The sequence below is a fragment of the Chanos chanos genome, chromosome 2 (assembly GCF_902362185.1).
Source record: "Chanos chanos chromosome 2, fChaCha1.1, whole genome shotgun sequence".
NCBI lineage: Eukaryota > Metazoa > Chordata > Actinopteri > Gonorynchiformes > Chanidae > Chanos > Chanos chanos.
Genome location: NC_044496.1, coordinates 18,845,866 through 18,858,670, shown reverse-complemented (window position 1 = coordinate 18,858,670; position 12,805 = coordinate 18,845,866). Strand labels below are relative to the sequence as shown.

General features: G+C 42.0%; 1 protein-coding gene across 2 annotated transcripts in view; it reads left to right on the top strand.

The window, feature by feature from the left end:
- Positions 1 to 12,805, top strand: part of plekha7b (pleckstrin homology domain containing, family A member 7b) — a 69,632-nt gene that overhangs the window by 33,744 nt on the left and 23,083 nt on the right. For both annotated transcript variants that reach the window (XM_030765670.1, XM_030765669.1), the window contains 5 exons: positions 276 to 359; positions 6,603 to 6,714; positions 8,032 to 8,136; positions 9,307 to 9,379; positions 9,855 to 9,955. In XM_030765670.1, coding sequence (XP_030621530.1) covers positions 276 to 359; positions 6,603 to 6,714; positions 8,032 to 8,136; positions 9,307 to 9,379; positions 9,855 to 9,955 — 475 coding nt within the window. The remainder of the gene's footprint in view (positions 1 to 275; positions 360 to 6,602; positions 6,715 to 8,031; positions 8,137 to 9,306; positions 9,380 to 9,854; positions 9,956 to 12,805) is intronic.

Here is a 12,805-nt window from a genome sequence, read left to right as displayed (position 1 = left end):
GCCTCATGTTTTGTGTGAAATGATATGAGCTGGCTTGGCAGGAACCTCAGCAGTGTCACACATACTACGGTCCTCTGGGAAAGTCATTGCAACTCTTCAGACTTGGTGTATTCCTGTTGAATGCCCAAACTGCTGTCATAGTATGTATGTAACGTGGATTGAAATTAAACTGCTGTGGTTAGTAACAGAATGCTTTTTTTTTTTCTTTCTTTTCTGCTTCTTGCCCCATTCCCCTCTTTCCCCTCTGTCTTCTCTTTTGTTTTTTACTCTCTTAGCCACAACCAGAGAATGACCACATTTCGACATCCTGTGACAGGACAGATATCACCTGAAAACACTGAATTCACCCTCCAAGATCAGTAAGTCGTTTTTGTCATTCTCATTTGATTGATGAATGTCTGTATGCTTTTTATGCCATAGTTATGTGCCTAGGTCTGAATAACAGCAGTTTAGAGCAGCTGTATTCCTTGTCAAAGGAGAAACAGGTGAGGATGTAAGTGCTCTTTGAAAACAATCTCTGTTACCTTAAATCTGAAGGTTGATGATAGTAATAGCAATGCTACTATTAAAAGAATGTTTTAGGGTGATGTTCTGCTGTATCTGTAATGAATATGGATTAATTCACGAGTTTCTTGAATTCATAACATCCTACACAAGTGGTTTTACTTAGAGCCAGGTAAAAAAAATAAAAAAAGTTGTGATTGTAATTGAATTTATGATAGTGAGCCAGTTATCATTCATGAGTGTCTTCAGCTCTGGACATACATGACTCTTTAAATCAGCAGTAAATGTCAAATTAGAATGATTACAACGGCTATTATTATTATTCTGTTTTACTTCAAATGTATCGCTAGCATATTTCATTTTTTTTGCTGTAGTAATAAAGCACCACAGATGCCACCGTGCATTCTGTCAAGTGGAAATAGATTCAATGGGTTACATGGGAAATCAAATTTCCTCAGGTCCTTTTTGTCATGGAAACTTAGGGCCTCATCAGATACTGTACAATCTCTTATTTTTTACTTTTCAAAAACTTTAGTGAACTGAACTTGGGCCACGTGGACACCTCAGTTCTGTAGTCCCCCCAGCTCCAGCTGATCCTTGGCCACCCTCCCTGTGAGAGCCATAAAGTTAAGCTGGGATTTCTACATAATCAGAGTGGTGAAGTTTCAGAGCTCAGACATTATGTGTCCTGTTGAGACATGGCTTGTTCTGTCACTCACTGATTCTAATAAAAGGAGCAGTTCTGTAAGCCTGATGTCATGCTCCCGCGGAGGAGAAACTGCAGACATGTTACATTCCATTGACTGTAAGCACTTCAGACCGAATGAAGTACTACAGAAATGATAGAGGTCAGGGAGTACACATAACAACTTCACAAATGCCTGTCAAGTCTATTTGTCATGGGCCTGAGACAGTATGGCAAATGCTGCTGCTGTGGCCTGATTAATGCTACTCATTACCTGTTCAGCATGTAGGGGGTGCTGTGCCGGTGGGGGTCTCACCATATGCACAGCACGCAGAGACGGCAGAGATATTGTACCCTTGTGTTTTAGGTATGAATCAACTCTTAACACGGGGGCATGCTGAGATCCCCCACTGATGACTGCCCAGTTCCCTGGCCGGCAGGGTGGTTTAAACACAGGGCTCTTTCATTTAGACTGACAGTCATCTCGGTGCTGAATCCACACTGTCTTCGCCTTCCGTAAAAATTGTTGCTTTTTGAAGTACATTGGAAAGGCTGTGGTGTGTGTAGAAATAACACTCTGAAGGGCCAGGGCTTATCGATGGTCCTCAGCATTCCTGGCTTCTTGTTGATGCTATTTTTATCCTGAGACCATCCTCTTTCTCCCTCTCTTTTTTTTTTCTGAACCTCTCCGTCCATTCCTCCCACTGATGATCTCTTGGTGGAAATTGCCCCACCTAACAGCTGTGACATCTGGTGATCAGTGGGACAAACTGTGTGCAAACTATGTCCTCATGTTAATGTCCGTCAATGAGTTCAGTCTGTTACTCTCTCTGTTACCATGAAAGCCAGGGTGTGGATATTTCATTCTCTGGATGATGCATGTACAGATTTGGGAAGCATGGACATCTAATGTGCTCTATGGAAGTACACACCCCATCCTGTAGGTGTGTGTGAGTGAGGGGTGGGGGGGGGGGTGGGGGGGGGGGGGGGGGATGAAATCACTGCAGAGAAGAAACTCCAGCTCCTGATTCCAGCTCCAGCTCACACACATGGCCCATCCCAGCACTAAGATCAGAATGTGCACCTATACCACTGGACCTCTGGCATCAAACCCCCCGGAAGAGCACTAATATTGATCTGAGCACAGTAGTCCTGGTTACTGGGTGATCTTTTGACCTGAGCACTTCCTACAGTGCCTGGCATTGTACACTGTCCTCAAAGCAAAGGCTGACCGCAGCAGACAGCTCTGCACACTCCCCAGAAACAGGAGGGGTGAAAAAAACAACTGTCTGAATGACTCCAAAGAAAATAGCAGATAACACTGAATTTCATTTTGCTGAAAAGCATTTATGAAACTGCCCTCAAAGGCAAAGGCAGAGACAAAACAGCATACGCGTTTATTAAACGGTTAGTATACAATACTTTAGTTTGATGACAAAGTTAGTGATCCATCCCAAAACTGGAAAAATGCTGTCATCTATTTTCAGAATCACCTCAGCAGTTATGAGTGTAATAGTTGTGACAGTGAATGGCTAGGCTGTTGTATAAACACATACACCATACCACCCTAAAAAAAACAAACAAAAAAAAATCATAGTCATTATATGTGCTAATGTTTTTGACCCAGCTGTATCAGTTTACAATTAGTTGTTTATTTTTTAAACTGACCTTCCGCCACAGCCTTACAAAAGTTTTATATCTGCCTGTATTCTGGCCTGCAAATGTCCAGTTAAAGTTGTGAACACTCCATGTGATGGTACCCCTGAGTGTTTGCACTGACAGGGACTAACACACGCTTGATGGGAAGTTAATTGCATAATGTTGGGCACTTGGAGTGCACTCAGTTACTGGCTTTATAAGATGGCTTTTGGGAGGTGAGTATGTAGTGCAGTCTTGGGGAAACGTATGGTCATTCCTTTAGGTGGAGGCCTAGTTGGCCCACAGCCTAGAGCTCTCACATCTTTCTAACATGAAATATGTGTTCTTCAGATCCTACAGCATATATCCCAGGGAATACTTCAAAAAACAGTTGAAGTAAACAATATGAAAGCCTAAAATAAAACAGGAATGCGTCCCATGGTGCTCTCAGAATGGGCTATAAAATGTTGGAATGTGTCCAGTTAGTCAGGCAGGATGGTTGGTTTGAGACGAATTTTGTTCCATTGCGATGATCATCCCTGAGCAGTACTGGGACGTCCTTTTCCAGTATTCTGATGTCTGGCCCTGGCCTTGGACACCTTTTCTGACACCTCCTGCCATAGCCAAAATGGTACAGGAACTCTTCACGTTCCACAGGAAAAAAACACTCATTACCGTAGCTCTAATGCGGAGAGAGAACAATGAGGGGCCAGAGTGTTTAGCGTCAGTGCTGGGGCTTGTTCACTGTCTCATACGGTCAGCATGTGCCAATACAAAAGAAAAGGAATCTGCTCGCCCTGTGTCTCTATTACCTGTTTAGAGAGGTCAGTATCCTCTGGTTTTGGAACAGATTGCTCGACTCTGTCCATCAGAATGCGTAGATTTTAGTGCAAAACTTTTACCTCTTGCTTGTTTGTTTCAGGTAGGTATTCCAATGTTCATGTCCGTACATACTTTTATATAGCAGTTACATAATAATATAAAAGGGTAATGCATTAAAGATGCTTTTGTGATGCACAGCGTGTTGTGAAATAGCGATGTGTTCATGATGTCTTAAGGGAAATATTTTGTTTTTCTGTCTTGTGACAGTGATGTCTAGAGAGACTGTCTCTATGCTAGTCACTGTCATAGCTGTCATGAATGTCACACTGCTCTGAGGATCTGAGTGATACTTCAAGCTCCGCCTACACACACACACTCTCATTACTCACATACCTTAGGGACTTTGCCAACAATATAAAAACTCATGTCCAAAATGGTTCAGTGTTTTTGTCAGGGGAGGGATGGCTGGTGTCGTAAGTATTACGTAAATTGGCCGTGGTTTCAGTTTAATAGCTCTTTACTAATTCCAGCACTCAGGCGTCGTATGCAGTCTCACTTTCTTGTCTCTAGAGAACGTGCAGAAAGAATGAAATTGTTGATTTAGTAGGGTTGTGCTTTCAGGGAACCACCTTTCATGGAACTGCACCCTCAGCCCAAAGTGGAGGGAGCTTCCTCATCAATCACGTTTGATTTGTATTAGCGAAGACAGTTCAGAGTTCACTACAACTGCGTCCACACCCACCATTAGAGGTCACGGCATGGGTGTGTGCTTCTGACGGGTGTTGAGCTCAGCAAGCAGACAGAGCTGTCAGCTTAAGGGGTTCTATTTCTGACGTCTTCGGGCCTGTTGACTGCACTTTAAATGAGTACTCTGTGCTTGCACTATGAGAGTGCTCTAGCTCTGCAGCCTACTGAGTGTTGTGATAAGTATTTGTAAAATGTTTATGTTGCACCAACTCTATAAATATTGTTGATGTTTTTATGACAATAAATGTCCAAGGCTTTCATTTTTTGATATACAATGTGCTGTTGTTGCAGAACACGCAGTGCTATACCATAATGCTTTGCTACTTTTTTGACAAAGATTCCACGGACATAGGCTCTGTTTTGACACGAGAAATGGGAAATCTAGGATTCGATTTTTCTTTTGTTATTGGAAGTCCTCAACCTTTTGTGGACATAGAGGAAGCAGGGTTTGTGATGGTGTCAATACTGGAGAACTGTTAGTCTTTGTGAAAGGATTTGGTCCAGCATTTTGAATGCTGTATGTGTTCCTCCTCTGACTATTGTTTCTGACAGTGATATTTTGAATACACCTTTTCTCCTTTCCAGAAAGTAAATAAGAGTTTTGAAGGAAATTAATGTCAGATTAACCATCAACCAGAAACATAAGTGTGACAGATGAACACATGTTAGGTGGTTGCTGTAGTAATATTTTCACAAACATTTGTTGGAAAACAGTAGCATACATCTGGGAAAGCACACCAGACAGCACAGAAGCAGTAACAGGTGCTGAATCTGAAATGAATCTGAATCTTTGCTCATATGATGTGACTCTGAAGTGGTTTTATCTGTAAAAAAAAGGGGCTTAGAATTCTTTCAGTTGCGTTTTGTTTGCTATATCTTTATGTTTCTATGTGTACATAGACATCATTACTAATCTAGGTAGTGTGTCCTACTTTGTTTCTCTTTCTCTTTCACACTCTCTCAGACATGCACGCACACATGCGCACACACACACACGCACACACACACACACGCGCGCGCATATCCCTTCCTGTGGCATCTCTAAGGGGATTATATGATGTTGCTGTGTCACAAACATTGCTCCGTTTTGACCAATTGTCCCTGGTCATTGTCTGTGCCCTTGGAGGTCAGACCATAAGGTCACCTGCATTTTGCATGTAACAGTGGTAGTTTGTTTTCAGTTTTGTAAGCTCTTTATCTGTTTATGAGGAAAGTAAAGGTACCATTGCATGCTTAATGAAGCACAAAGCTCATTTGTATCTCATTGTCAGTGGCTAAGGCTGCTTTGTTAGACACACAGGTCTTCATTTATTATTAAAGGGCTATTGAACATGCATCCTGGAGACTCTCTGCACCTTCTGATAAAAGTTTGTGTGAATAGGCGTTACCAGCCCTGTCCTTGTCCTCCACATGGCTGTCAGACAACTCCTTTGGAGAGCGTAGCACTCTGGAGTCCACTGACATCAGAACATATCTGGTGGCCTTGACCTGGATTCCCTGTGCTACACATGAATGCCACACATTCCTCCTCTATGTCAGCAGGTCACAGACAACTGATGTTAAAAGAGATGGGCTCTCGAGTCCCATAAAGTCCAGACTCTGTCAGTTCAGATGTAATCCACTGATGCTTTCTGATGGTGCCAGGATGAGGTATAAAGATATTACTTGTCAGAGGAGCTTCCATGCTTTTGTATAGACCTGTGTAAGGATGGTGACCGGCTTTGTATATATGCGAGTGGATGAAGAGAACAGCAGTTTAGTTTCTTTTAAAAGGCTTGAGCTCTGTAACTGGTATTTTGATGATTACACTGGTGTAGGATGACTGTTTTTCTCTGTTTGTTATCAGTTATACAGAATTACAGTTGTTTCATTGTTAATGTGCACCACACCCTGACATGTAGATGTTACTGGTGTTTTCATAACGGCACATTTGCTAAGGGGAATCCTTCTCTTCCTGTTGTGGTTAAGGAATGTTTGACCCCGGGGGCACAGTTTGACAATGTGTGACTGGAGTTGTTCGCACAAGGACCCTGTCCAGGTTGGAGTATTTGGCTGGAAACGATACTTCCTGCTCATTGAAAAGTCAGCTCATACAAAAGAACTTCCACTTGGTCTTTGTAGACAGAACAAATAGTGTCTCTCAAGCAGGGCTTGAATACATCCTTGGCTGCTGACAGTAACTATGTGTCTGTTTTTTTCATTGAAGAGCCAATTCCCGCATGTCCAAGCAACCACCAGACCAGAGGCCTCCCAGTATGGTCAGTGAGTCCTCTGCTGTTGTCACCTCAACCGCTGTGGATGCCACCTCAGGGTCAAAGGTGAGAATCCTGCACTCTCTCTTATTTTGTTTACTAGGCTAATTTGGATAGAACATAATATTACTGGAGGTCTTTCAGGATTGTATATTTGGATATTAAAGCACCCAACATTAAATTCTATTGAAAACTGATACAGTTGTTAAAGATAATGGGGAACTGTAAATTGGTCTCATCTATTTTTTGCAGCCACTTCTGATTTTGATAAATGGCCAGAGCAGCTCCTGTAATAGGTTAGTGATTTTTCTAGTGCAGGAAAACTGGATTAAATCTCCTCTGCAGTTTGCTGTGGGTGCAGAGGAGTCGAGGCACTGCTGCAGAGGCTGTGCTGCAGGGGGCTGACTGCGTAACAGAATAGATCACATTAAAACAGTACCTGTGTGGAGCTATAATCACAATATGTGTAATGCAGTTAGTGTAGTACAGTTAGTTTGCCTCTCTAACTTTTTTTGTCCATTGAAAGCAATGTATGTTTTGAATGCATTCTTGTCCCCATACAAACTCCATAGTCTAGATGGTATCATGCTTTGGATGCTGTACTGAATGTCCATAAGGCACACCTGATATCCAGTCTATCTTGAGAACCAGTTAAGAAAATGCATTTAAGATACAGGCAATGGCTCTCATTCTCAGCCAGCTCCAAACACAGACCTCACACCTACCTCTCCCTTGTCCTCTGTCCTCAGCCCAGGTTATAGCCATGACAGGGGTAGTGATGGCTTTCCTTTCCTGTATGAGAGGTGTTGACACATCAAAGTGTTAATGTCCTGGGCTTACTGGATAAAGCTCCATCACTCCAGGGAATGGGCTTTAATGGCTGTCTCTAAACGACAGTACAACGTCAGCATCATATGAGCTCTCTCATCCGAAACAATCAATCCAGGGGCCTCGTGTGTGTCCTATCAACACCAATCCCCATCGGTCCTCCTGGGCCATGGACTAGTGGGCGTGAAAGCATCGCTCAGAGTCTGTCGATTGGCATTTATTAGAGGGAAACTCTTCATCACAGAGTTTCTGTGAAACAGGATTTCTTAACCAAGAGAACTTGTTGTCTCTGAATCTATGGCTTTGCAACCAAAGACAGAGAATCATTGTTGTTTGTTTATTATCGGACAGGTTTAGCTGCTTCTCATGTAACGACTTTCCCACACAGCACTGTAAATTTAATGACAGCCCCACACAGCAAATTTAAATATGCACTAATTACATCCATGCTAACTATCATTACAGGCTCTCAGCCTGTAAGTTTACTTCTCACAGTGACAGCGCTATATAGCACCATATGTAATGTCTTTCCAATTTGTTCTTTGATTAACTCAGGGCTCTAAAACCAGTGGCAAAGTTCACAGCTTTGGCAAGAGAGACCATGCCATTAAGAGGAATCCAAACATCCCGGTAGTGGTGAGAGGATGGCTCTATAAACAGGTGAGACACTCTTCTAGTTGATTAGAAACATACAGGTAGAAATGTCCTGCATGGCTTGATAATGAAAGACAAGCGGCCCTGTGAATGCTGATTAAATATAGGAATTCATTGAGTACAGAAACATGTGCACCGTCTAAGCATGGAGCACAGCTAAGCTGGACAAATATGGATTTTCATATGAACAGCATTTTACAGAACTCCACAAATCGATCAGGAGTCGGCCTTTAAGGGAGAGAAACATATGAGAAATGTTGAAAATGTATCAGTCAATGAGCATCTGTGAAGTTGGATCGGGTACCCAGTCAAAATTACCCTTGGCATTCTCCTTCACTCCTGTGCGACCATGACTGTGTGACATTTTTTTGATGGCATTGTATTTGGATAGAGTGGTACTAAAGGAGTGGTAGGTAGCTCTGAGGAGGAATAAAAAAAAAGTTGTGAGTTAAACAGTCACACTTTGACTCAATTCACACCCACTTTATTGCCTTGTCTCTGTCACTGAAACAATCGTCATCAAAGCATTGGCAAAAAAAAAAAATCTGTCATTTTGTTGGACTAAGCTTGCCAAGGTCCGCATCCTGAATATACTCAATGGAAATGCTCATTGGAATCAGCCTCAAAGGGAGGGCCTAAATGTTTTTTACCACATTCCCCAGAGTGAAAATAGCAAATGAAATGATGGAGGGACTCCAGAATTGTGTGAGTGGGTTAGTGAATCCGAGAGTTGGAGTGAACAGGAGTATGAAATTGACTGTGTGAGTGCTTGTGAGCAAGAGTTTAGAGGAAAGCGATTTGGCTCAGAATTGGTTAAGGTGGCCAGAAAGATGTGGTCAGAAGTCCGAGCTCTAACATGTGCACAGTGTTTAGATTGTTTAGGTTCACTGGCCAAACAGTAATGTGTCTCTAATGAAGAGAATGAGATCAGGCAGAGAGCAAAACCCTGCTGTAATGATTCCAAAACAAAGTAGGCAACAAATGGGATCGTCACCAGAGAGGAAAGGGAAAGATTTAATTCAATTTCATTAGTTTTGGTCTAATGATATTCATGGAGCTTGTTCCTTTCCCAATGCATGCTCTCCCCTGTGAAGTGCTATTCCCTGGCTAATTGTAGTAATTACAATTTAAGTTGGTTGAAAAATGACTGAAATTGTATTTTGTTTTCATCTCCAGGACAGCTCTGGAATGAGACTGTGGAAGCGGAAGTGGTTCGTGTTATCTGATTACTGCCTCTTTTATTACAAAGGTGAGTCTCTGACTTCTGAGCTTTAACTCCATTTTCAGTCATTTAAATCACTTTAATTAATTCAGTCACTTCAATAAAGCTCTTTTGCTGATGTTTCACGCAGGAAATCTCCATTACGCACTTGGCATAAAACTCTGTTTCACCTCACTAAAACAATATTTGAGTAATCGAAGTTTGTTCCCCCTCAAGGACCTGTTGAGCTGTGTTTGTATTGATAAAGAACCGTCTTATAGCTTTTCAATTATCCAAATAAGCCACGAACAGGATAAACAGGTTTTAAGAACGTTGCATAAACAGATTAAGAGCACCATGGGGAAAATTTATCCTTGACAAACCCTTCAAAAACTTTCAGCCAAGGAAAGTTTTAAAATTCAGTATGTAAATACAAAGATAGTCTGACTCAAAACCTGGGTGTTGCTATTTATAAATGGGTTAGACCATGACTATGACAGCAGTCCCCTGTGTCCCCTCGCAGACAGCCGAGAGGAGACTGTACTTGGCAGCATTCCCTTACCGAGCTACGTTATCTCTCCTGTGGAGCCAGAGGATCACATCAGTCGCAAGTACGCATTTAAGGTAAGACCTTAAAGGCCAGTAACGGTAAGGGTGCTACCTCAGTAACGACAGACAAAAGAAACCAGAATGCTCATTCTAAAATAGACTGCTTTCCTTTGTTTGTTTTAGCCCACTTATTATCATCCAGTTATTTATTTTTTTTTTTCCCCTCTCTGACTCTGTCCAAAGTGTTTGGCGCTCTGTGTGTCATCTTGCATTGATTGGCTGCGCCCTTAGATGTCACACTGGCATGTGTCTCATTATCACTGTCAGTGTGGAGGTGGAGTGGTCAACAGTCAGAAATCTCTGATTATTCTGGTAATGGTGGCCCCATATCTGCCGTCAGGCATCACTAGACATCACAAATGTGGTATTTGATATGTTTATTTCAGCAGTCACAGATAGTGTTTACAGTACAGCTTGTTTACAGCTTGTTACCATCCACATATCTGCCAGTAAGGGAGTTTATCATTTGTTTGTGATATCCACTTGATGAATGTTATGCTACATTGTGCTTTTTAAGTATTAGATTGTAATTTAAATAGTCTTAACACAAAATTGGTGTTGTAAGTATGAACTCTAACCCTAATGGGTCAAAATTTATCAACACAAAGTGCCATACACCTCAATTAAACAATTTGAACGGGCTCAAGGTAAGCAAAAGGCTGATGAACTACTCTCATTATTTGGAACTGTAGAGGTAGAAACTGTTTAATACAAACGATACAGTAATTTGACATGTGAAGCCAGTGCTTTGACAGTTTATATCAGTTAGAAGTATTGGAGCATGCCTCCGTGTGCTGTCAGAAGAACTGGTCACTCAGACTGTGGACCGCTAAGATATGTTATCAATGAAGAAAATGTCCGTGTCAGCCCCCTATCTTTGTCCCAAAAGCTTGGCATCTTGCTTTGTATATATAAACCAGCTACTGTTTGCTATCTCTCAAGTGAAAATATTTTTCTGTCCTCTGAGCTGTCATTGTGCTTTGTGCCATTGTCTCATAAATCCATTTCCTGGAATAACAGTCAGTTTTGGGGTTGGGATTGCAGTTCTGCAGTCTGATTCAGTTAAATGCAGCAGTCACACTTAGGACCAGGAGCTGCAGCTAAGTGACTGTCCTATATCGTTTATCTGAATCGCCCATAAATGAGTAAATAGTAAATAAATTGTCCCTTGGGATCTCTGAAATTGTTAGGAGCTAATTAACCTAGATCTTAAATGTGACCACCAGCACAAATGTGTATTTTAAAGGTTTGAAGTGATCCTCTCTCTGCTGTCCTGTGTCAGAGCAGTGTAATCTCCCATGCTGTAGTGTGTTAACAATTTCTTCCTCACTCAGTTCTTTCTTAGCCCACACATCTCCATTTCATAGGGTGGGCATGAGAATGTCATTATCTCTGTGCTCAGAGTGTGGACCGTTCCAATTAAAACTTTAAAGACATTTCACTGCGTATTGGGTCAGCTGGTTGTGAAATTATTCAGAATGCTGTTATTGGCTGGTAAAATCCTTTAAAGGGCACAAGGTTAAGCTATTAACAATATGCCCGCCACACAAGCCAGGAAACTTGTATTACAAAAAAAAAAAAAACCATGAATGCACCCGTTTACAGAATTAGACCTTTTCTGTAGCAATCTATGATTATATGACTCAGAACTGAAATTACCCCCCACCCTCCAACCCCCATTTGTGCCAGGCAGCTCACGCTATTTATCCTGTTCTGGAACTGGAGCAAAGCACCTCTTAGGAGGAACAATGCACTTAGAATGTTTCATGCAATCACTTGTGGCCACTTATCTGCAAGTCTTTCATTTCCTTTGTACTGCTGCTGACCCCCTTGGATGTGTAGTGTAACATTCCAGTTTCGTTACTGAGCTCATGTTTCCTTGCACCAAGTTTGTATGACAATTGTGCCACCAGGCAGATTAATTATACATTGAGTCTATTTCAAATCTTTTCCTTTGCCTGCCTCTGGAGTATTTTTATGACTGTTGGGTGAATAGTTCCCAGACTAACTGTAATGCTAATTAGCGTTTCTTTAGAAAGGAGATCACAGTTACCTGCAGTCCCTGTGAGCTCTTTAAACTGTATGAAGGAAAGAGACATACTGTTTGTTGTTTGTTTTGTGCAGTTCACTGTAACTTGCCACATCTAATCTTCTTGAGCATAATGTGCAGAATGCCTTGCGCTGTATGCGTGTCTTTGAGATTAGAACTTGCCTATATCGTATGTAGTTTGGTAATATGGGGCTCAGTCATTAGTCTCTGAACATTTATCATATGTCATTTTCCTGAAGAATTGGTATTTGCCAGCTTTATATTTTACATAAAGGCTAGTGTGGATAACAAAAAACCTGTCAGAATTTCCTTGTACTGCCACAAAACACCCAAACAACACTCCCTTGAGCGAATCAGTCTTCTCCTGGTAACCTCCTTTACCCTCTCTCCAGTGTGTTGTGGTGTGTTTTTGCTTTGTGTGTGTACTTTTCTGGAACTTTCTGTTGAAGGGGGCAAAAGCTCATCTCATTAACATTCACAGACACTCAGTAATGACAGACTCACACAGCCACAGGGGTTTGTTTCGGGTTTGGAGTGAGCCAAGAGCCTTCCACCTGCTATTTCCCCGACTCACCGTGTCTCTCTTCATTCTTATTGGTTGATTGCTTCCCGCTGTGACCTCGTGTGTACACTGTGGGAGCGAGCCGGCTCCGCGGGGAAGGCCTACCTGAGTCACCCTCTTGCATGAATAGGTATTTTATTTCAATTCATTCTCATTACAGGACCCTCACCCTCATTATCACTGTTTGGCATTCTCCTGGTGAGAGGGAGAATGTGCATTGAAGTGTGCATATACATACATACTCACAGTGCAT